The 23192-nt window shown below is 32.4% G+C and overlaps 1 protein-coding gene and 1 long non-coding RNA gene across 2 annotated transcripts; both read left to right on the top strand.

Annotated features, from left to right (window-relative positions):
• The first annotated feature begins 1120 nt into the window (after positions 1 to 1120).
• On the top strand, positions 1121 to 4909 carry LOC139512527 (uncharacterized). Its single transcript, XM_071300213.1, has 3 exons — positions 1121 to 1261; positions 2262 to 2396; positions 4699 to 4909. The coding sequence occupies exons 1-3, from the start codon at positions 1186 to 1188 to the stop codon at positions 4809 to 4811; spliced, it is 324 nt and encodes a 107-aa protein (XP_071156314.1). The 5' UTR covers positions 1121 to 1185; the 3' UTR covers positions 4812 to 4909.
• Positions 4910 to 7348: 2439 nt separating this feature from the next.
• LOC139512526 (uncharacterized) lies at positions 7349 to 11336 on the top strand. The gene is made up of 3 exons (XR_011662294.1): positions 7349 to 7460; positions 8160 to 8291; positions 11110 to 11336. It is a non-coding gene; the product is annotated as an uncharacterized lncRNA (long non-coding RNA).
• Positions 11337 to 23192: the final 11856 nt, after the last annotated feature.

Here is a 23192-nt window from a genome sequence, read left to right as displayed (position 1 = left end):
TTTGGACCATACGCGTGTGGTCATGATCATATGGGTATATACTCATATGGTCCGACCGTACGCGTATGGTCGGGGTAATTAACAAGTTTACAGGTAACACCTAACTCTTCATAAGGTATTACCTCTTGTAGTTGTCACGTCATTAAAAGACGATATCAAAGGTCATTTCATTATATTATAATAAAAAAGCAGTTTCGTCCATTTAATTTTACTCACTAGTCACTATAGTAAACACTTTTATACATATAGTCATTACCGACTTGTTGTTACGAGTGCATGGCAATATGTCGACTTAGGGAAAATATTCCATAATTTCTTAATGACTGTTATGGAATTTCCCGAGACCTCGGTATCACTGCACGCAGCTGATAAGAAGGCTAGCTTTTCGCTCGAATGCAAATGGTATAACTGCAAAGGATCGTGCATAATCAAGACGTGCAAATGCAGAAAAATGTATGGTACCGTGTGGAAGTAAATGTCATCCTAAACGTAAATTTAAGAATACAATTCGCCATGAAAACTAACTGTGGCATCAATATTTGATTTTAATATAGCCTTTGAATTATAAAAATTTATACATTTTCATGTAAACATCATTGGTTTTTTTTAGATAAAGTTTATTTATATTTGAGAAAATACCTAAATGTTCCAAATACTCATATGGTCCGGTCCGTTAATTACCAAACCATTATATATACTCATGTGAGTATACGCATATGGTCATGACCATACGCGTATGGTCCAAATACTCATATGGTCGGGAACATATATATCATGAATTACTTGTAAATGATACTGAAAACCAACTTATTTTCGCGGATACTTTATTTCTATCCCACTTAACGGCAATTTAATTTCGAGATTTGCAAATTTATTTTGACACTAAAGGGATCATCAGATATTGATGTCAAGTTTTTTTAAAGACATGAATTATTTTTTTTTGTTAAATAGGTCCGTTTATCAGATAGTATTCCAGATAACTTTATTTTGTGTACACAATATTTGTAAGAAATAAGTTATCTCTACTTATGGTTTTCTGACCTTGGCCATATTTTCACATTAAAATATAATCTACAATTTCGCTGTATGAAATAGTGAATAACCCCTAGGATACCTCCGAGTTAAGGTATATAAACATTTACAATATACAAGTACGTATTAGTATTTGTACTACGTATATATATAATGATGTTCCGACTCAATGTGTTTGTAGGAGTTTGTCTTTTAACCTTCTATGTGTGTAGTACAACAGCTACTCCAAGTAAGTACTTTATGTTCAAAGGAACATTTAATATCGGATCAAGTTTATAATTGTACTATGTTATGTTACACTTTCCGTGTTTTAGTCGGGCATCACGGATGTGTCTTTTGTAAGCGAATCGCGCGTCTGACATAAAAACGCATAACCCTGATACATTGGTCGGTTTTATTTTTTAACTACAGAGAACGACATTGATTCCAAACGAGTGTAATGATATTTATTTACATTGAAGTTGTTGGTTTTTTTTAAGTATTTTCACTTTTAAGTTTGTCCTGTAAAAATAAAAAGAGAATCAAATCATATTTTTCTCTTTTATATGTAACATGTATAGTTGATATGTGTACACCATGATAAAGGTCTTCAACATTCAGTAAAATGATTGCGTTTAAAAATATTAACAACAGTAAACAGATACGTGTATAACGCAAAAAACAGTTAACACATAACGTAATAATGTTTTGGTTTTAGTATATTTGAAACGGTTATCTTCTTGGTGATATAGTCATTTAAACATTCGCCTAATTTCCATACCTTATTTATATTATCATATTACGTCTCAAATAAATAATGTTTTGCTTTCGGTATGAAAAAGGCTTTTTAGAAGTTTCTGTCATCAACATTATTGCATTGGCTACTTGATCAAGTCAGTGTTCGAATGTGTTAGCTATTTCATGAAACACAAGAATCTATTTACAACACTTATAATTTTTTTAAGAACAAATAGAACAAACGGACATAACTAGCATAATTGAAAACATCTAATGCTCAGGAGAAAATGGCTTAGCTTCAAGTAAAAATAGTACCAAAATAATATAAATGTATGTAATTAAAACTTCATTTGTTTATCTTGTGATTGATCAATTTAATTATTATCCCAGATTGGAAGATATCTTATCATTAACAATAAATTGAAATCGAAATAACGTAATGTATAACATTTGTTACAAAATTCTCTGTACATAATGATTTACTAGTAATTGACTTTATTTTGCATTGTCAGCCACTGATGAAGGTTGTGCTGCTATAAAGGGGAAATGTCAAAATGTATTGACCGCACCTTGTACTGGTGGCAATAAATTCTATGAGCTGTTATGTGCAGGAGTTGATCAATTTTGCTGTGCCAGGGAAACTGCTAGTAATTATAAATTATTGTTATACTTTCATGAACCTTAATATATTAAACTAATGAACGTTTAAACTTTGCATTAAATCAAGAAAAAAAATGTTGTTGTTTGATGTGGTTACTATAAACCCGTACTAAGTCTCAAATTACCAGTATTTGTACAGTAATCTTTTTGAATTTTATTCAAACATTCTGAATGTATCTGAACATAATATTACGAAACAGCAGTCTGAACCATACACAACACTATGAACTTATTAAATCTTTGTAAAACAGTAGGATTTTTTGCTCAATGTGTGGGGCATCATTGTGGCATTGGATGAGGAGCGACAATGGGGGTACTGTTTCTTTTAATTCGGTGTGTTTATTTCTGTGCGTGTAATCATTTTGTGTCATGGATGGGTATCCCACGTTATTTGTTTTTATGGTATATTTTACTTTTAATTGACCAGTTCATATCCATATTATAAAGTATGAACCATATCCCGACTCAAGTCTTAATCTTACTTTTAATTTTTCCTCTCAATGTCTATCGTCTATAGAGTATATTCTATTGCTTGTGACATCTTTACTTTCTATATATTTAGCTTTTTGACTTGACTTATTAGTTTCAGCACATCGCGGGAACAAACTAATTCAAAGTCACTGATTCTGTATATCTAGTATCATATGTAAGGCATTTATCAAATGTAAAATTAATGTGTTGCGGATTGGACTAAACATTCCTACCTACAGGGGAAAATAACAAATTCAAATCCTGTTGACGATGTCATTATGTGTCACAGGTGGACATCGATGCTATTTGTACTTCAAAGAGCAATCATTGTTGTTACGGGTGATCTCTAGAATGAAATTTAATTAAAAACAATACAGAAATTTAAAAATATCAAATGATAATGACTTATAAATTTGTACATTTTGTACAAACAAACCATATCAATAATTTAAAATATTTAAATCATTGTCAGTATCAAAATAAGTAAATGATGTGTATAGACGTCTATTTCTTCCATACGAGTACCAATCAAACAAATCAAAGTTGACAAAATAGCAGAAACACATACATTGTAGGATAGTTGTATTTTTACGTTGGTTTGGTAAAAATCTGTTTACTAACTTTAATATTATATACCAGTATTTATATTTAATAATGAAAATATATGTAGAATACTTTATGTTTTTTTTGTTTCTAGTAATTTTGGGTTTCTAAAGAAATGACCAATGCCCTTAATATCATCAAATGTCTATACATGGTTTGAGACTAGTTTTCTAAAGGAGTAGGTCCGGTAAGGGCCGATTTTGGCCTCAAATTTCAGGTTCATCTGACGAAAGATTTTGGACACTTTTTAAACACTCAAGTGTCTATTTCAGTTGATCTAATTAGCTTACGTGAAAGATTTTAACTGCTTTAGTCATTAAAAACGCTCCGATTCAAGCCTTAATAAAAAAAATCTATCAAATATGCAAAATGTAACTTTTCATATGTTTTTTGTCAAAAATGAAAGTGGCCGCATCCGTGTTCATCCTCATTCATATATGTTATGTTTTATCATCAAATACAACTTACATTTCAATTTTATGAATGAACACATATGCGGTTACTTTCGTTTAAGACGGAAACTGTCTAAAATGTAACTCAAATGCTAACATTGTGAAGATTTCAGTAATTTAGCATGCCTTTACGATGCTAGTACCCAATATATGTGCATTCTATTGTAAAAAAAAACCATATGTATGTAGAAGAAGCATTCTACTCTCCAATGAATAACAAAGTTTACATTTTGACAATTTTTAAAACTGCTACATTTTGGGGCCAAAAAGGGGTCTTACTGGACCTACTCCTTTCAAATGTGCTTTCATTGATGTTTAGTTTAAGTTTAAACCCGCTGCATTTTTGTTAGTTTTGTATGTTTTATAATTTTAGTTCATTTATATATTTTGGATTTTTTTCTGATGTTCATTTTCGTTGAAATAGGCAGGATTTTCTCGCTGCATTGACAACTCATTCGTGGCCTTCTGCTGTTTTCTGCTATTTGGTGGGTTTGTAGTCTCTTTTAGATATTTCCTATTTTCATTCTCAATTTCATTTTAGAATTCAAACGAGCATATGAGGACACCGGGTCATCCTCTATTATCATAATACAGTTTTTTTGTGTTACAACTCAAATCAAATGAGATATGACCCACACACTGGTTACCCTATGAGACTAAGTGGTTTGTAACTTGCATTAAATGGAAATACCAGAATTGATATTGAAAATTGTTTATTGCAATTTTATATCGATGATTAATTTTTTTAATTTGTAATTTTCAGAAGAGAAAGACTGCCGTGCACAAGGAGGCGCTTGTGAATACAACTGTGTTGGATCTTTACCACATCCCAATATTTGTGAAGGTCACATGTCGTGCTGCATAGCATTCAATTAGCAGTGGTTATAACAGATTGTAAAAATAAATCAATTACAATACACAGAAGAATAGAAATATGACTCAGAATAAAAAAAAAATGCAATAAAAAGTTACATTTCTTTAAAATGTCTTTTTGTAGTCAGATATGTCCTTCATATCCGGTATATCGACATTTCTCCCTCTTTGTATTCATGATGCATTATTTGAGACTGGAACTCAGAGGCAGAGAAGGGTGTGGAGAGACGACTAGTGAAAAAGACAGACAAAAGGAAAAGAGATTCAAATTTGTTTACTAACAAATCTGGGCAAACAATCGTTGATGCTGAGCGTTCCTCTGTCCTCTGTAATCAATCGAGAGGTAAACAGTTGTATTAGGCGGTTAAACAAATGAGGGGAAAATACAGGATTTAAGCAGTTAGATCTGTGACATATATATGCGATAACAATTAACCATATCATGATGGTGTCCATCAAACTTTTCCGCAGTAGCATTCTTTCTTTTACAAATTCTATCATCCTTAGCAACTACAAAACTTGTATCAATAATTCACACACACATTAAAGATACAATTATTACCGTTTAATGTAAATAATAATTATTATACGTAAAACAGCATTATTTTGCTCTTTATGTTCGCAAACATCTTGAGGTAACCATATAGTGTCGAGATGGGAATACTTTAGAGATATTTAGATGCGAAATTTGGAGGTTTATTCAGGCTATCCATTTTATGATGATACAAATTGCAATGTTTGTTTTATTAGCTTATTTCATTGACTAATGAGTGTTGTAGTAGATTATTTCATTGACTAATGATTGTTGAAGTTTCCTAAACTAGTATGATGATATTTATTGGTAAATCACACATTTGGAATCGTATATTTAGTTCAAGAACTAATATTTAGTTGATGACTATATGCTTTCATAGCAGTAGCTGAAGTACTTCTTTTTTACTTGTATATTTTAGTCGATGTGTTTTTATATCAGAACCGATACCAGTCGATCTCAATCAGGTGCATTTTCAACACTATTTAGAAGGGGTTCTTGTTGTTCAAAATCAGGTGAACATTCAACACTAAATAGAAGGGGTTCTTGTTGTTCAGACTTTCTCACTGCCAACGACGAATGCATATATAACCGCTTGACTCCGTCCATCTGTCCTTCTGTAAGACATTGGTAGAAAACTTTCGTCGAAGTAATCTTGGCTTCGATAACTGACTTTATATCTGATAATGTTGAACTATAATGTGCAAGTGCAAGAATTTGTTAGATTTGTCGTGCAACTGTTGCATGTTTGTATATAGTTTTTTCCGACAATAATTGTACACAGAAAAGTTTGAAACACCTGTTTTTGGCTACTCTGGGTGTGAAATGTTTTAATTTAGGTATTGAGTTCTGTAATGTTGATTTGTCGCTTGTACGTATAAGCATTTTCTACGTCTGCCGTACAGTACCTTACTATCAATGTATAATGCAATTTTACAAAACTTATTGTACACGGATCTGTTTGCCGATAGCTGTAAAAGAGGGACGAAAGATACCAAAGGGACAGTCAAACTCATAAATCTAAAACAAACTGACAACGCCATGGCTACAAATGAAAAAGACAAACAGAAAAACAATAGTAAACATGACACAACATAGAAAACTAAAGAATAAACAACACGAACCCCACCAAAAACTAGGGGTGATCTCAGGTGCTCCGGAAGGGTAAGCAGATCCTGCTCCACATGTGGCACCTGTCGTGTTGCTTATGTGATTACAAATCCGTAAATTTTACATTCATTTCACAGGTAATTTATCATTTCTAAAAAAGAGGAGAAATAAATTATCTGTTTCGACAAAAAACTGGTTTGAAGTTAATGAAATCCGATGTCATAGTTTCAATAACTGCATATGCAGAATACATTTATCTTAGCTGGAAAAGTCATTCTGAGGCATGGTCTCTCCAATTACATTAAAAAATAACACATGTTTACAAGGAAACTGATAGACGAACCTACCAGCCTTAAGTTTTGCATCTGTTGTACCTAAAAAGCACAACACATGTCAGAATAGTGTTCTAACTTAACATTCTGCGCAAGACAATCAAACAGTTTTCGTCTAGTGCCTTCCATGGTAAATCATAGCCAATTTGATCACTTAATATTGACATCATTTCAGGTTGGGGAATAGACTGGGTAAGTCAAAGCTCATTTGTTGTTTCGAAAAATGTGTCGTTTAATGCGATTTAACATTTTCTATGTCGAATACATCTCATGTTGGTATCGTTGCAGGCATCTGTAGACATTTATATTTTGTATATATTAAGGTTATCATTCCAGTTGTCAGTTGACCATGCAAACACGATAATTAATTTGTATTTTACTAACTATAAAAGTATTTATTTTTACAATGGATTGCAGTCTTAGCTGGTATTCTTGAAATTTAAGATAGAAACAGAGTTAAGATTTATATGTCATGACTTCAAAACATAATGCAGTTTCGTTAAACGATATAGTAAATAACCCCTAGGATACCTCCGTATTAATGTATATAAACATTTACAATATACAAGTACGTATTATTGTACTACGTATGCAGATATATGATGTCCCGACTGAATGTGCTTGTAGGAGTTTTTCTTTTAACCTTCTATGTGTGTATTGAAACATTGACTATTCCAAGTAAGTACTTCAAACATTAAATGAACATGTTATATCGGATTAAGTTTAAAATTGGATCTTGTTTTGTTATCCTCTATATTCTCTTGTTCGATCTTCACTGATGAGCCTTTTGTGGACGAAACTACCGTCTGATATACAAGACTGGTATCTTTGGTGAGTTTTATTCTTTGATTACAGAGAAAGACGATGTTTTCCAAACGAGTGTTAATGAATTTATTTTCTTAAAATAAGGATTTTTCATTTTTAAGTATTTTCCTCTTACGTTTGTACTAAAAAATTTAGATTGAATCATATCATATTGTTATTTTCATATAAAACATATGATAGTTGATTTGTGTTCAACATGTTAAGGGTCCTCCATTTTCAGCAAACACATTGAATTGCGTTTGTAAATATTAAAATCAGTTAACGAATTTACCAACTAAAACAATAACACGTTACGCAATAATGTGCTGTTTTCATAATTATATCTTCTCGCTGATATAGTCATCTGAAAAGTACCCAACACAAAATAAACTCAAAGTATGTAATTTTAATTTCTTTTGTTTATCTGGTGATTATCAGTTCAGTTATTATCCCGGATTAGAAGATATCTTCTCATTAACTATAAAAAAAATCAAGTTCAAATATCAATGTATAACATTCGTAAAAATATTATCGTTATTGAATAATTTAATTGACGTAATTTTCCACTGTCAGCCACGGATGAAGGTTGTGCTGCTATAAAGGGAAGATGTCAAAATGTACGGACCGCACCTTGCACTGGTGGTAATAAATTCTATGAGCTGTTATGTGCAGGAACTGATCAACTTTGCTGTGCCAGGAAAACTGGTATGAACCATAGTTAACATATATCTGAATTAAACTCGACTCAAGTCTGACCCTTACTTAACTTTTACTTTTTGCAATCCATATTTAACATCTATAGACTATATTAACTTCCTTATAACAACTTTCCTTCTGTATACTTTGCTTGTTGACTGAACGACCCTAATATCCTGATTACTTTTAGCCAATCGCGGGACAAATACTGCAGAATCATCCTGAATCTGTAGATCTGGCTGCAGATGTTAAGCATTTATCAAAAATAAAAAATGATATGTAGCGGATTGAACTAAATATTTCTACCTGCAGGGCTAAATAACAAATTCCCATCCTAGTGACTGTGTTATTCGATGCACAAGTGGACATCGATGCTTCAAATTTGTACTTTAAAGGTACATCCTTGTTGTTACAGTCAGGTGATCTTTAGAATGGAAAAATTAAAATGATTAATTATTAGTATCAACATAATTAAATCATGTTTCTATATGTATCTATTACTTCCGATAGATGTACGAGTTGAGATCAAAACAAAAATAAGTTGATAAAAAAGGTGAAACACATAGGATAGTTATATTTACCAGTAGGGTTAAACAAATTCAGTTACCAACTTTAATGTTATATACTACTATTAATATTCCATAATGAAAATTTGTGAAAAATTCTAAGTAAAAATGTCTTTTTTTCTTCTTTTTTCTTGGGTTTCTATAGCAGTGACATATGCCCTAAAGGAGTAGGTTCAGTAAGACCCCTTTTTGGCCCCAAAATATAGCAGTTTTATAAAATTTAGAATATAATGATTCTGCTACATAAATATGGGCTGTTTTTGACAATACAATGCACATATATCGGGTACTAGCATCATAAAGCCATGCTAAATTACCGAAATCTTCACAATTTTAGCATTTTAGTTAAATTTTAGACGGTTTCCGTCTTAAATGAAAGTGGTCGCATTCGTGTTCATTCATAATATTGAAATGTTAGTTGTATTTGATGATAATACATAATATGTATAAAGGTTAAGGATCAACACGGATGCGGCCACTTTCATTTTTGACAAAAACTATATGAAAAGTGACTATTTTTGGCATATTTGATAGATTTTTCATATTTAAGCTTGAATAGGAGCGTTTTTAATGACTTAATCAGTTAAAATCTTTCACATACACTAACTGAATCAATTGAAATAGACACTTAAGTGTTTAAAAAGTATCTAACATATTTCCTTAGATGAACATGAAAATTGAGGCCAAAATCGGCTCTTATCGGACCTACTCCTTTTATTAAATGTTTATACCTAATCAGACACTGGTATTCTCAATTTCCAATGTCTTCATGTTAATACAAACTTGTTTTATCTCTCATTTTATTATTTATAACTGCTGGAAAACTTGTCCGGAAAATTGTGCATTTGGTTCTAAGTAATGAACATTTAAATGACATATAATAGTTTACAAGTGTGAACAAATCTTATGTATAGGTAATTGAACAATGTGTATAGATGTTAACAAATTTAATGTGAAACCTGTGTACATTACATTAAACTTATTGTAAACAGGTTTACTGTACATGGAGTTTGGTGTGAACACGGCCTTAGCCTTATTCTTTTAATTTTATTACAGCTGATTTGAAATCGTTTGTCTTCTGTAAAATCAGCACAGGTTGCCTTTAATTTGTGACTTTATTCGTGTTATTTTAGCATAGTTTAGAATATCAATAATGTACTGCATGGTTAAATATTTATATAAAGAAATATGCGAGGCTGTTTAAATGTGAATGAATATATCCATATATATATATAAGTATAGGGATTACTAAATTGCTCAATAAATTATAGTTATCAAAGGTACCAGGATTATTATTTAATACGCCAGACGCGCGTTTCGTTTACATAAGACTCATCAGTGACGCTCAGATCAAAATAGTATTAGCCAAACTAGTACAAAATTGAAGAGCATTGAGAACCCAAAATTCCAAAATATTGTGCCAAATACATCTAAGCCTAAGGTAATCTATTCCTGGGATAAGGAAATCCTTATTTTTTTTTAAATTCAAAATTTTGTAACAGTAATTAAGTGACATATTCAAGATTGAGAAAATAGAAATAAACAGCTGGTTGATTATGATTAAGCATTGAGGATGGTTCAGACATTAAAACCGGTTGAAAACTGGTCAAAAACAGTTCTTGTTTAGGTTAAAACTTGCTCATACTGATTTCCAAATGTTTTTACAGCAAATTTCAATTAGTTTCAAAATATCCGTATGTTCATGGCAGTTCTTCGGTAACAGGGTTGGTTATATTCCCCAGGGACTTACAGTCCACTGCAGAGTTATTGGGTCATGGCCAGAGGTAGTAACAACATTCACAGTACACATTGTACTGCACCACATGTCCACTAAGAAGAAATATTAACCTTAACATCATCTCATTCTTCCGCTCACATAGTGTGTTGTGTAGTTTAGGATCAAATTTTACAACTCAAATTATATGGGATATATGAACCCCCACCCCAGTGCCCTATAATACTAAGCGGTTTATCATTTGCTTTAAATGGAAATACCAGAATTTATCATTTAAGATTTATTGTCGGCAATTTTGTATTGAATTATTTTTTTCAGATCACAGAATTTTAATAATTCATTAAATTTTGTAAGGGGCCAGCTGAAGGACGCCTACGGGTGCGGGAGTTTCTCGCTACATTGAAGACCCATTGGTGGCCTTCAGCTGTTGTCTGCTCTATGGTCAGGTTGTTGTCGCTTTGACACATTCCCCAATTTCTTTTCTCAATTTTAACATATATACTAGTATGTGATTTAACATTTTCAGAAGAGAAAGACTGCCGGGCCAAAGGAGGATCTTGTGATTACCATTGCCAAGGATCTAAACCTTTCGCAAATATTTGTGAAGGTCACATGTCTTGCTGCATAGCATTCAAATAGCAACAGTTATTACAGATTGATAAAAAAAATTAGCATATATATTATGAAAAATATAAATATGACTTTCAAAAATAATAAATGCAATAAAGGAAACAACTGTTACAAATTACTTTGTATATCTGTCTTTTGTTAGTCAGGATTGACATGTCCTTCATTTCAGTTTAACTTTGAACTTCTCTCTCTATGGTAATGATAATGTGGTGTAAAGAGGATAGTGAGTAAAAGTAAGGGACAATGAGAAGAGAGCCTCGGTCATGGATTCACATCTTTGGTGGCATTGCACAAGGTAGACGTTAATCTAACATTACCTTTTGAAGATGAATATTGCCGAGTGCAAATTTATGTCGAACAAAGGGCAAATTGTGCTTCCGCCACATCCGTAAGAATCCTAGCTAGTACGAACGAACAGATGTTAATCATATTGTGTAGAAAAAAGTAAAATCACAATAATACTAAACTCCGATGAAATTTGGTTTATGTTGATTAATTAAAGAACAACGCCCAAGAGCAGACACTTAGGGATTGTCAGGACAACATGAAAACATGTATACATAAAGCAGATGACAGGTAAATGAGTATTGTTACCAATTCATTCACCTGGTTAATATTGTTAATTTCAAACGATTGACGTTTTTGCAAAATTCTTCTGTGAAATGATATGAGAGCTTTGAAACTTTTTTGTGCTCATTGAAACCACAACAGTATGAATATAATATTCGTATGGAAGCGCATATGGTACACCCCTTGTAAAGTTATTTTGTTGCTAATAAGTCGGAATTATTAGTTAACTTATGTTGTGTGTTATAAGCTGGAATCTAATCATCATGTGGAGTCAACTTGTCGGAATGATGAAGAAAAAATTGCATTACAATGTCGACTTGCTAATATAAATGTAATGACATAGTAATAAGAAGTCGACATGATGAATTCAACTTGTTTATTTGAAGATGATGTAAAACCACGTGACTAATTTAGAAAAACATAGGTCTTTTTTTTAAATTGATTTCCATATTTCGTTTGTTTAATGTGTTTCGGTTGTGTGAGTTATTTTGTATGAAAATGGGGAACGGCAGTCAAATATCAGAAAAAAGTACTAAAAAAAATAACAATATTTCGGATATAAGGGGGATATACTCCCACCATTTAGTCAGGCCGTTCATTTTTCTTAGTTCTCAAATGTAATCAGTACTATACTAAATTCTTGAAAGATTCCACGGAACCCTCTCTCTTTGCCTGAGATTGCTGACTCTAAAAAGTTCATTTTTTCTGTAACATACAAGATTTAAAAAAATACATTTTTCTGTAGATACTTTATCTTGATCTAAAAGATAACTCCTATACAACGATACACGGTTTTATAACATAAATGGAGATTTACAAATTTTTAAGGACAAACAAGTTTTATTAACTGCAAAACAAAACTCTCAGAATTGTACTTCGTGTCATTTTGTTGTTAGGATATACAAGTTCCCGGCCATGTCCACTCTGTATATTATTTCTATTTGTATCCATCTGAAGAGTTCAGCCGTTTTCAATTGATTTTTATAGTTCATTCTTATGTTGTAATGTTACACCACTGTCCACGGTTAGGAGAGGGTTAGGATCCCGCTAACATGTTTAACCCCGCCACATTCTATATGTATGTGCCTGCCCACTGTCAGGAGCCTGTTATTCAGTGGTTGTCGTTTGTTGATGTGTTACATATTTGTTTTTCGTTCACTTTTTGTTCATTAATAAGTTCTTTAGTTTTCTCGTTTGAATTGTTTTACATTTATCATTTCGGGGTCTTTTACAGTGGACTAGCCAGTATGGGCTTTACTCATTGTTGAAGGCCGTACGGTAACCTATAATTGTAAATTTCTGTGTTATTTGGTCTCTTATGGTAAGTTGTCTCATTGGCAATTATACCACGTCTTCTTTTTTTATACTTATATAAAAATAAGAAGACGTGGTATGATAGCCAATATGACATCTCTCCAAAACATACCAAATCACTGAGAAGTATACAGCTATATGTCACTTTATGGTCTTTAACAGTGTGCAAAACCCCTACCGCATAGTAAGCTATGAAAGATCCCGAATGATAAATGTGAACAAAAAAATGAGAAACATAACAATCTAAAAGACGAAGACACCGACGCCATTAATACCGACGACTGAATAAAGATTTGCTTTGTCTCACTTCACGCGACATTAATGTCGCAGGCTCGACACAAATCAAATGACTAGTACTTTATTGTCAACAAATGAAACAGTTTTAATCATCTCACACTCAATTACAGGGAAACAACGAATAATATATGTTCCTATTGTCGTAACCATAATTCCTTCCGCTTTTCCTCAGGGATGACCTACCGCATTCGACCAAATCACTGGGTTTGTGGGCAGGATCAGCTCACTCTTCGGGATCTTCGCCGGATTTTGATGAATATATATATATGTAATACCGATTTCTTGAGTTATCCAGCTACAGCTGATTTTTTATGGTTTTTGTTGTGCTGTGACACGGCGGTTCTAGGTTTGGGTTAGGGTTGAGCGCTCACAGACATGTTTAACTCCGCCACATTCTTCATATGCCTGTCACAAGTCAAGAGCCTGTAGTTCAATGGTTGCCGTTGGTTCATGTGTTTCATATTTGTATTTTGTAAATTGTTTTGTTATAAATAAGACCAATACATTTTTCGTTTGAATTGTTTCACATTTCCACGTGGTGGTCTTTTATAGCCGACTATACGATCTGTTAAAGGCCTTACGACTGCCTATGATTGCTGACATGTTCTTCATTTAAACTCTGGTAGCTAGTTGTCTCATTGGCAATCACACCAGATCTCACAACTTTATTGAGTAGTGGCGTCGGCTTCTTCGTCATTTAGATTGTTAGGTTTCCCGCCGATGTAGTTTTACATGTCATTTCGGATTTTTTCATAGCTCACTATGCGGTAAAGGTTTTGCTGATCTATTTATTTTATTTAGTTAGCGGATCCCTCCCCGTGCTCTTCCTTCGATATAATTCACTGCGATTCTACATAGATACTAGGGAACAGGACATTTTTTTTTTTTGCAGTAAGTAAAACTGTTTTGTAAATCTCCATGAATTGTTAAAGGAGTTAATATTTTAGATCATACAAGATTTAAGTAAATGGTTTTTTTTTGTAGATGCTTTGATTTAATAGGTCAAAATGAAGCATCTACAGAAAAACAACACTATTTTTTAAATCTTGTATGTTACAGAAAATTTGACTTTTTATAGTCAACATTACAATTTTACACTGACAGCAGCAATCTTATACAACAGAAGGTTCCGTTGAATCTTTCACGAATTTATCATTATACTGATTTCATTTGAGAACTAAGGAAAATAAACGGCCTGACTAAATGGTGGGGGTATATCCCTCTTTTGTTCGACATATTGTTATTTTTTTTAGTACTTTTTTTCTTATATTTGACTGCCGTTCCCCTTTTCCATACAAAATAACTCACACAACCGAAGCACATTAAACAAACGAAATATGGAAATCGATTTGAAAATAGACCTATGTTTTTCCAAAGTAGTCACGTGGTTTTACCTCATCTTCAAATAAACGAGTTGTCGACTTAATCAATTAACAAGTTGAATTCATCATGTCGATCTCTTATTACTATGTCATTACATTTATATTAGCAAGTCGACATTGTAATGCAATTATTACTTCATCATTCCGACAAGTTGACTCCACATGATGATTAGATTCCAGCTTATAACACACAACATAACTAATAATTCCGACTTATTAGCAACAAAATAACTTTACAAGGGGTGTACCATATGCGCTTCCATATATTCGTGATAGGTTTTATTAATCATCAATCATCAGTTCATCGAAAACAAACTGATCCTAACTTTTATGATTAGTTAATATAATATCAAATAGCGAATTTAATTGTCGAAAATCAAATTTCTTTCCTGAAAAAAATATATCTAGTGTTACTTGAAAAAAGATGAAAAACATTACAAACAGGATACAATGACGTTTGTTAGTTATACGTCCTTGCAGGATATAAAAACAACATAATAATTATACGCAGGCTATATTCATGGACATTAATAAATGTAGTATTTTGTCACGTGAACTCGCATTCCACAATCTGTTCAAAATTGTAAAGTATTAAACAGAGAAGTTTTTAGAATGAAACATAATAGCATGTTTTCATAGGCAGAAGTACCCAAGGAACAATATTACACACTACATGAAGTTGTTCATTTAATATAATTAACATATAACTGTAACACGGCCGACACTCGGCTAACCGAGAGTTTGGTCGGTTAATCTATATTGAGTATGCGGCTATATCGGCGGTTGGTCTGTTAATCGGGTTGGTTATACGTCTGTTAAGAGTAAAACTCACAATTTAATGTTAAACTTTGTTAAATATACAGATTTTTTCCATATTATGAGAACCACATCAAAAAAAGAAAAGTGTCTGACAAAATGATATCTATCATAGAACATTTTCCACCAGTAAAAAAAATGCATAGCATGCGCAGTTTTAAGTAAAACGAAAAGGCGTCTCGCAAGTATGTGGTTTTTATGCTTGTACGCATAGCAATATTTTGGATAAAAGGCTAAAAAAAAAATTATATATGATTTAAAGGACACAAAATAGTACTTTGGTTCTAAAAAAATAATTGTCATTGATAAATACTTCATAATTGTTATATAAGTTGAGTAATACTACATTTTAATGAATATTAGGGGAATACAGTCTGTTAATGGGTTGGACAATTTAAATCGTGTCAGTTAAGAGTTATTTAGCCACGACAATAGTCTTACTACCTTTAGTTTATATTTTCACATTGAAAAAAATGAGATGTACTTGTGATGAAAAAATTACAATACGGTGCAACAGTATCCTTATAGAAAGAGAACTTTTATTTTAATTTTTTTTCTTTGCATTTCATTGAAGGGTGTGTCACTTCAATATAGCGTTATATGGACTGATTGGCCGCTCAAATTCGCACGAATTTATTATTTACGCCAAGTTATCAATCAGCCTTATTTTTTTTTGTCTGTTCAAAGTCTGTAACATCTATGAATCTGTCATGTGTTGCAATGCAGCTGGTAAAATTTCATGCGTTTTCTTTGAAATATTAAGGCTTTTCTACCTCAGGAATAGATTACCTTACAAGACCTGTTGGTGACCCTCTGCTGTTGTTGTTTTTTATTTGGTCGGGTTGTTGTCTCTTTGACACATTCCCCATTCCCATTCTCAATTTTATACCTTATGCCGGCGTCACAAATTGGCGTATAGACCGGCGTGCACCAAACGTACAGAGAAAATTGACAAAGTCGGTATACGTACGTTGCATGCCATAGGAACGCTTAGCAATAGTTCAAAGCGCGTTGCATAAGTTTTTAGTACGTCGAAATACAAAGGTAAAATTGAGAAAGGAAATGGGGAATGTTTCAAAGCGACAACAACCCGACCACAGAGCAGGCCAAGGCCACCAATGGGTCTTCAATGTAGAGAGAAACTCCCGCACCCGTAGGCGTCCTTCAGCTGGCCCCTTAAAAGATATGTATACTAGATCACACAAGACTAACAAAGGCCAGAGGCTCTTGACTTAGGACAGGCGCAAAATTGCGGCGGGGATAAACATGTTTATGAGATATCAACCCTCCCCCTATTCCTCTAGCCAATGAAGGAAAGTAAATACGCTTGATGAACGCTACAATCACAGGAAATTTGTATGCAGCATAAAAAAACATACAACATACGCCAACATACGTTTCTAGTACGCCCAATACACGCTTAAAGCTCGTTTTGCACACGTTACAAATATGATTGACAGGTTAAATGCATCCAAAATTACTAGCGTATTGGCAGCGTAAATGATTTTGAACACGCCAGTGCTATACGCTGATGTGTGACGTCGGTATTTGTTTTGTTTACTCAATGCTTTTCAACTTCGTATTTTATTTGGCCTTTTAAACATTTTTTTCGTCACTGATGAGTTTTTCGTAGACGAAACGCGTGTCTGGCGTAAATATAAGGCGTAAATATAAAATTTCAATCCTGGTATCTATGAGGAGTTTATTTCCGGTATGAATTGTCTTTTGAAATTAATATTACTTTGATATTACACTTTTTGAAACCATTTCTATCAATTTTCAGATTCCATTGTCTAAACTTATGTTTCATTTTTCATGGATTGTTTCCATATATTCTAGCCACTAATCTTGAGTCTATCCCTTTATTCAGATAACACCCCATATAGCAATTAAATTATGCTTGTAATGTCAGTCATAACTCTTAACAGACCAATTAACAGACCGAGTTTTATACATCCGACCCATTAACAGACCACATTTTTATTAAAAATTGATTTATGTCACCAAAATACAGTTTTTCGTGTAGATTTTTTACATATTGATGTTAATATGGTAAACAAACATTATGCCTGTCTTTTTTCGATGTTCAAAATATTGCATGCAAGTAAACTCAACCAACTTGTCATTTTTGTGTACATTTTGTGTGTGTAAAATGTGTATAAATTTACTGATGAGTAACTCGCCTTTTCATTTTATAGATCGTTTATTGAAGCTAGAAAAAAAATAATTACACCACTGGATTCAGTACTCCAAATCGTTTTGTCAGACATGAATAGTGTTTATGATATAAATATAATAAAAAAGTTATACAATGAAACATACTGACCTTGCAATGATTTTCTCGATAACACCTGATTAACAGACTTTAGCCAACCCGATTAACAGACCAACCGCCGATATAGCCGCATACTCAATATAGATTAACCGACCAAACTCTCGGTTAGCCGAGTGTCGGCCGTGTGTAACACCTGCACGGTTTGAAAATAGGAAATTATTGCATTGTTACAGAAATTGTTGAGCAGTAGCGTATAATGCAAAGCTTTTCTTTAGAAAACTATAATCATTTAGTAGATTAAAATAGTATAACTAGCATGTCATTAAAATTCTTCATAAAATTGGAAAACAGAAAACTATCCAGGATTACATATCTAGCTAATAAGGGCAATTTAAAGATAGTTTAGACTAAACTTCTATATATAAATTTATATGTTGGGGTATACAAAATGTGACTAAAAGGGAAACCGACGATTTTCTTATGCAGGGTGGTAAGTTATAGATACTAATCAGCATATTACTCTACAAGAATTAGATGTGGTATAATTCCCTATGAGAGAGATGCTTGCTCCCAAAGGGCAAAGATGAAAACGTTTATAGGTCATCGTACGGTCTTCATCAGTTAATAAAACCCATACGCATAAAAACTATAATAGGCCCCGGCATGACATGACAAAATGTGAACCAGGTGCTCCGCAGGGCGCAGCTTTATACGACCGCAGAGGTCGAACCCTGAACAGTTGGGGCAAGTATGGACAAAACATTCAAGCGTGATACAGCTCTGAATTTGGATTGTGATCAAATTTTTGACATTACATGGTTTTTTTTTACACAAAACAAATGTCAAGATTTTACAAATCAATTAAAGATTTCTTCTTCAAACTTATTTAAATCTAAAATTAAATAGTTGACACAGCATAGGTTTCTGACACAGAACGAATGTGGTCTAATGAACTTAAAAGTTTTTTTTGCCTTTGAGCAATTCACTATGCTGTTGAATATTAATCCTCTCAAAAAAATGTTTGAAGAAATTTTCTTTTTATTTATGAAATCTGAAATGAGAAAAATTTAACCCCCCCCTTTTTTTCACATCCCCGTTTCCCTTTTTCCAAAACTGATATCAATTCAAATTTCTAATGGAGTTTGCAACAATAACTACTCTTTTAAATACATCATAAAATATTAAAATGTAAAATAAAGTGCTTGTTATCACTGAATGGTAAAGATTGGTTGGTAGTAAAAGTGAATATACATTGTTTATTGTATAACACAATAGAAAAAAACTTCATCAGCAACATTTTATATTGGCAAATTTCCAATGAAGTTATTTACATAAAGTTATTGGCAAATAAAAATAGAAAATGACATCATAGTCATGTCTGGCAAATTTCCAACATACTTTATCTAAAAACATTTTAGATAAGATAAGGAAAAAAAGCTTCATCAGCAACATTTTATATTGCCAAATTTCCAATGAAGTTATTTACATAAAGTTATTGGCAAATAAAAATAGAAAATGACATCATAGTCATGTCTGGCAAATTTCCAACATATATTATCAACTACTATTCTATACAAAGAAAGATAACTCCAATTGAAAATTAATTGCTATTGCACAATATTGTGCAATTAGATATTTCTTGCTATTGTGCAATACTGTGCAATTGAAAATTTCTTGCTATTGCACAATACTTGATATGGAATCCTGATTTGGACCAACTTGAAAACTGGGCCCATAATCAAAAATCAAAGTACATATTTAGATAAAGCATATCAAATAAGCCCACGAATTTAATTTTTGTTAAAATCAAACTTAGTTTAATTTTGGACCCTTTGGACCTTAATGTAGACCAATTTGAAAACTGGACCAAAAATTAAGAATCTACATACACAGTTAGATTTGGCATATCAAAGAACCCATTTATTCATTTTTTGATGAAATCAAACAAAGTTTAATTTTGGACCTCCATTTGGACCAACTTGAAAACTAGGCCAATAATTAAAAATCTAAGTACATTTTTAAATTCAGCATATCAAAGAACCCCAAGGATCAATTTTTGTTAAAATCAAACTAAGTTTAATTTTGGACCCTTTGGGCCTTAATGTAGACCAATTTGAAAACGGGACCAAAAATTAAGAATCTACATACATAGTTAGATTCGGCATATCAAAGAACCCCAATTATTCAATTTTTGATGAAATCACACAAAGTTCAATTTTGGACCCTTTGGGCCCCTTATTCCTAAACTGTTAGGACCAAAACTCCCAAAATCAAACCCAACCTTCCTTTTATGGTCATAAACCTTCTGTTTAAATTTCATAGATTTCTATTTACTTATACTAAAGTTATGGTGCAAAAACCAAAAATAATGCTTATTTGGGCCCCTTTTTGGCCCCTAATTCATAAACTGTTGTGACCTCAACTCCAAAAATCAATCCCAACCTTCCATTTGTGGTCATAAACCTTGTGCTAAAATTTCATTGATTTCTATTTACTTATACTAAAGTTATTGTGCGAAAACCAAGAATAATGCTTATTTGGGCCCTTTTTTTGGCCCTTAATTCCTAAACTGTTGGAACCAAAACCCCCAAAATCAATCCCAACCTTCCTTTTGTGGTCATAAACCTTGTGTCAAAATTTCATAGATTTCTATTCACTTAAACTAAAGTTATAGTGCGAAAACCAAGAAAATGCTTATTTGGGCCCTTTTTGGCCCCTAATTCCTAAAATGTTGGGACCAAAACTCCCAAAATCAATCCCAACCTTCCTTTTGTGGTCATAAACCTTGTGATAAAATTTCATTGATTTCTATTCACTTTTACTAAAGTTAGAGTGCGAAAACTAAAAGTATTCGGACGACGACGACACGACGACGACGCAGACGACGACGCCAACGTGATAGCAATATACGACCAAAAAATTAAAATTTTTGCGGTCGTATAAAAAGTTGAAGTGGGGAAACCCACGGCGTTATTAATGTTAAAAACATAAAGCGAAAAACATATGCTGTAGAACAAATAACGACAGCCGTTGGCTTACATGCTTGAGAAAGGCACATACAGAATGTGGTAGGGTTGAATATGCCACAACCCAAATCCTAACATGGGAGTGATATCGATGTGTTTGCATAACATTTGAAAAATCACTTATAGGTTTTAATATCCTATAATCATCATATTGGCACAAAGCATAACTAAAACAACAAAAAGACAAGAAAAAAACACAAAGTGAAGATCTAAGAGTACTAGCAGTCACTAAAAGCAAGTCAAAGACAATGTCAACTAATGAATAAACCGTTTTCCTAGATTAAAATTACCAATTATTGCGAATCCTATGATAGTTTTCCATAGATTCACCTGCAAGTTACCTGTCGATTTAAACTTTTGTAAGTTCTATTGTCCTGTCTAACAAATACAACAGGTATTGTTCTCTGTTTAGTTTATTTGACGGGAGCTTTAAATTTCTTCTAGGAGAAATATATCACTCATTGATTAATTTACCCGACCAAAAAATTATCTTCTTTCTATTGAAATACTTCTATAAACTCACATAAACTGTATGCAATATTGTATTTATTCAATATATCATTAATATATTTTCAATCTGTGCAACATAAAATCTGGTTTAATAATAAAAAGTTAATTTCAGACACATTTTTTAGTATTTTCCAATGAACTTGCATGTTTTTGTTGTTGTTCATTTATAGATTTATGTTTATGAAGACCTAGTTAATTTAAAAATGATAATATTCAAATTTTTGTTTATCAAACACACAAAAATATTGAATATTTGATCAGAAATCAACTTTTAATTTTTGAATCAGTATTAATATTGAACACATTAAAAACGAGTTATTGGTATTGAATAAATACAACACCACATGCAGTTTTGTGAGTCCTTACTTAGTATTGGTATAAGTATTTTTTCATCATTGACAGTTCAATTTTTTGTTCAGGTAAATTACACAATGAGTGATATATTTCTCTTGGAAGAAATTTAAAGGTCCCAGTGAATAAACTACACAGAGAACAATACCTCTGTATTTGTTAGATGGGACAATAGATCTGCCAAAAGTTTAAATCGACAGGCAACTTGCAGGTGAATCTATGGAAAACTATCATAGGGTTCGCAATAATAAACATTGCAGTTTAAGATATAAATATATTAAGATAAAGTTGACGTTTAAGAAGCTCAACTTGAAAAATTAATGAATGGAGAATAATTAACGTACTATGTCACGTGTTTCTATAATAGCTTTCATTACAAAGGCTCGTGGCAATACGTTTGTACAAGTACAAATGCAATGTTGCTTATCATCAAACGGGAATTTAGCAAACTTCAAAAAAGACTTACCAAGTGAAACCCGAAATACGTTTTTAGTTCTATAATATTCATTTTCTAACATTAATTATCCAGCCACTCGTCGACCATTAAAAAAGCAAACTCAACATTGGACAGATTTGCAAATTCTTTTCACATTAAGTAATTAATTATGTAACTCTTTATGTAATGCATTTCCGAATCATTTTGTTAATAAAAAATAGAAAGTAAGATATATCCGTATATAGCAATGCACACTACACATTTAGTGAATCTTATGTAAAAGAACCAAAGACAATTCAGTGGGATCCAAATTTCTTATGTTGTAATTAGACATATATTCAATGACCGTCAATCTTTTTCTTATGGATATAGGATCTCTGACAACTTTTTTCTAGAATAATTGTAAATGCTAGTTTGAAATATTGTTATTATAAATAGTTTGATGTTAAAATAGGCGTTTATGATCCAGGATCTTCCTTGAAAAAGGCATTCAGGATTTTCCTTGAATAGTGCAACAAGAGTGCACACGCTGAAATGTCTCGCCTTCTTTACTAATCATTGATATTATGTTGATAGTCCTAAGTATAAAGCTAAGCTTTATAACAACTGTACTATAAACTTAACATTAACCAAGATAACTAAACAAAAACCAATAAACCTTGAAAATGAGGTCAAGGTCAGATGAACCATACCAGGCAGACATGTACAGCTAACAATGCTTCTATAAAACATATATAGTTGACCTATTACTTATAGTTTAAAAAAAAATAGACCAAAACACAAAAACTTAACACTGTGCTATGAACTGTGAAAATTTTGTCACGGTCAAATTAAACCTGCGCGACTGACATAAAGATCATAAAATATTTCCATACACCAAATATAGTTGACCTATGCATATAGTATTAGATAAAAAGACCAAAACTCAAAAACTTAACTTTGACCACTGAACCATGAAAATTAGGTCAAGGTCACATGACATCTGCCCGCTAGACATGTACA

The sequence above is a fragment of the Mytilus edulis genome, chromosome 2 (assembly GCF_963676685.1).
Source record: "Mytilus edulis chromosome 2, xbMytEdul2.2, whole genome shotgun sequence".
Lineage (NCBI taxonomy): Eukaryota > Metazoa > Mollusca > Bivalvia > Mytilida > Mytilidae > Mytilus > Mytilus edulis.
Note: the sequence above shows the minus strand (reverse complement) of the source record. Positions and strands in the feature narration are given on the sequence as shown.

What these genes read in the sequence shown, in the direction of transcription:
- LOC139512527 (XM_071300213.1), top strand. Translation starts at nt 1,186, where the DNA reads ATGATGTTCCGACTCAATGTGTTTGTAGGAGTTTGTCTTTTAACCTTC. An exon ending in TAGTACAACAGCTACTCCAA is followed by an intron (nt 1,262 to 2,261) that starts GTAAGTACTTTA and finishes TTGCATTGTCAG; the next exon opens with CCACTGATGAAGGTTGTGCT. An exon ending in CTGTGCCAGGGAAACTGCTA is followed by an intron (nt 2,397 to 4,698) that starts GTAATTATAAAT and finishes TGTAATTTTCAG; the next exon opens with AAGAGAAAGACTGCCGTGCA.